We start from the raw sequence: 2,931 nt of genomic DNA, 5'->3' as shown, positions 1-2,931 counted from the left end.
TGCTGGAAGATGGCAGGAGGGAGGGGCTACTATATTAGGGCAAAAATGGCCGCTCCCAGACTCAGTAATTGTGATGAAAATTGTTTTTATTTTTTTACTCATTAACAGTAAAATTATTAAATCACTGTAAATGTATTAGTTTTAGGTATAAACAATGATCCATTGATCTTTCATGCTGACCGGACTTTTTCTTTAACATTTGCCAGAAAAACAAACATCACTTTTGAAGTTTCCTGCAATATGTTAGGAGAGACTCACCCATCCTCTTCAACAGCTCCCATTCATCTTGCAGAAAAACTCCGTAGTGTCCTTAAAAGCCACCATGTCAGTTAGTTTACCAGCAGTGCCTGTTAGATTTGCTCTGGTCAGGATCCTCCTACGCTCAGATCCATGTGGACGTACCTCTCTTGGCGATCATCTGAGGACATCCCAGGTTGAGGTCGATGGCGTCGCAGTAGTCCTGGGCCAGGAGGGCAGCCTGGAGGAACACCTCAGGGTCATTGGCACAAAACTAGAGCAGAGAAGATAGGACACCATGTGTTACAATGTAAGGTTTAACATCAGGATCATTTCAGAGTTGTTTTGAGGCGCCCATGATGAATCTTAAGAGTTGATTCAACCAGAGAACGTCTTCGAACTCGCCACCTTAAATACATTTTCTCATGATTGGATACACCTGGCTATGAAGTTCAAATCTTAATGAAGTAACTAATTTTGTGTTTCAGTAAGTCAGTGCAAAGTAGTTAATGGTATTCAAATTAATAAAATTAAGTAAGGTACCCACATTGTTTGCACCTGGCAGGTTTTTTTTTTATACATATTGCACATTTTCTGTTAGTCTAATAGACCTCAGTTTAATACTGAAATATTACTATGTCCATAGGTTATTAGATATATCAAACTGAAATAGCTGTTGCTAATATTTCGGAACAAAAATAATTAGGATTAATAGGGGTGCTAGAACTTTTTCATATGACTATCATTTATTATGTGTAACTAATAAAAAATCTAGATGAATGAATAACTATCGGTCACAAAATTTGCAAAGAAACAACGATGTTGAGACACTGCATTTACACGTAGAGAACAGCAGCGATAAACAGTTCAGTAGTTCAGCTCATTCTTGTCAGAAGTGATAATTTAGTCTTTAAATGGTTGGAAAACACAATTTTTTTAACTCAGATTCCAGCAGCTGGCTTTCTTTCTACAGTGTAGAACTTTGGTGTTGCACTGAACCACAATCTATCTGGTGACTTAAGCAAGAAACGACAGGAGGAAGTACATGCTTTCCTAAGACCCGCCCCCTTCTAATTCTGATTGGCTAATACGGTTCGTTTCAGAGCACTCCTTTGCTACCATTGGCTGATAAACGCAAGAGGGATCGCAATTGTCTTTTTTATATTTAATTACCGCCAATTTATTTTTGAGTGATTTTTTTTTTTTTTTTTACCCACAGGCAATCACTACGATCTAGAAATCCAGCCTGGGACTGGAATACTTTTATCCCTGTTTCTATTTCATTTCTTCGCCCCCCCGGTTTAAATATTGAACCCCACCTCTTGGTTATTACTGGATCTGGGCCTGCTGATGGCAAAATATTCACCAAAAGAAACAAAACTTTCCAGGAAAAATCCTAGGGGGTGGGATTGCCATCCAGTTCAGCTGCTAATCAAGCAGAAACTTCTGACCCTGGTTGAAGGGTTTAGTCTCTTTAAATGTTGGCTTTGATATTTCTGATATCCATCAGACACTGAAGCTCATTTTATTTTTGACTGACTGCGACTTGTCAGAGCCTTACGTTGCGTTCTGAGCGTCAGTGGCGTCTACTTTTACATTCCATCTATAGCCGCCGTGTTAAGGGGCATCAGCTCATTTCAACCGCCTGGTGCGTTAAGTCTTTAAGGCACGGCGCCACGTGAGTTTTCAGACAACACGCACAACAAGACTGTTTAAAGCGTGAAATGGCCTAGTGGCACAGATTCAGTATCTACTCATAACCCTGTGCGTCTGAATTCTCACCTGAGTAATGAGAGGTCTGTCCTCAGCACAGACCTCATTGTAAAGGTTTTCTCTCCTGTAGTTGGCGTCCCGGACGAATACCTGAGCGTGCAGCATAGGCGTGTAGCAGAGCTGAGCGCCGTGTCTCCTGCTCAGCAGACGCCAGGCCAGCTCGCTCTGATCCACCATCGGCGCCACTACAAAACGCGCCTCCTTCAAGGTCTTCCTCCAAAACTCGAAGCCCTGAAGCTTGGCCATCACAGCTGCCTTCAACGGAGAACAGATTCACATTTAAATACCTGCGAGAGTTTCCCTACTGATGATAAACACCCATCTAACTGCTCAGTCCTACAGATCTTTATATATAAAAGGAATCCGTACACTGATAGAATTAGTTGGCTTTAAACTGTGATCAAAATGGTAAATGCAAATCAGTTAAATGTTAAAATCGGTGAATCGGTCAAACTTTGCTTATGAGTTTAGTGAAACAGATAAAGATTAAGGACAAGTCGTTGGATGCAATACGTCTTTATTTTTTCTGCCGCAATATAAGACTTTTTAATATATATAATATATATAATGTGACCTATTTTTTTCCTTTTTAATAATTGTCAAAGGAAATCTGTTACCATCTTAAACAACAAACATTTGATTTGCTTTTCTAGCTTAAGACAATGAAAACCTTAAGATTCATTAAGCGTGGATTTTCTTCTATAGGGTTTGATAATAAAACGCATCATTTCTAAGCTATTTAAAAGAAAAATCGCTCTACAAAAGATATTTCCGGTGCTTTTAATGTCATTCTGTCTAGACAATTCTATTTAGATATTTCTAATTAAAAACAATAAAGGTAATGATTCAGAATCTTTATGAACCAGACTCAGACACTAATGAACTTTCAAGATCTACAGCATAAATTTCATCTGGATAAGA

General features: G+C 39.1%; 1 protein-coding gene across 1 annotated transcript in view; it reads right to left on the bottom strand.

Annotated features, from left to right (window-relative positions):
• Positions 1 to 2,276, bottom strand: part of dus1l (dihydrouridine synthase 1-like) — a 6,665-nt gene extending 4,389 nt beyond the window's left edge. The window contains exons 1-3 of the mRNA XM_015369275.1: positions 2,020 to 2,276; positions 403 to 511; positions 259 to 309 (exon numbers count right to left, since the gene is read on the bottom strand). Coding sequence (XP_015224761.1) covers positions 259 to 309; positions 403 to 511; positions 2,020 to 2,256 — 397 coding nt within the window. The 5' untranslated portion in view covers positions 2,257 to 2,276. The remainder of the gene's footprint in view (positions 1 to 258; positions 310 to 402; positions 512 to 2,019) is intronic.
• Positions 2,277 to 2,931: the final 655 nt, after the last annotated feature.

This window comes from Cyprinodon variegatus, unplaced genomic scaffold (assembly GCF_000732505.1).
Source record: "Cyprinodon variegatus isolate N-32 unplaced genomic scaffold, C_variegatus-1.0 Scaffold2804, whole genome shotgun sequence".
Classification (NCBI taxonomy): domain Eukaryota; kingdom Metazoa; phylum Chordata; class Actinopteri; order Cyprinodontiformes; family Cyprinodontidae; genus Cyprinodon; species Cyprinodon variegatus.
This window is presented reverse-complemented; position numbering and strand designations above follow the sequence as displayed.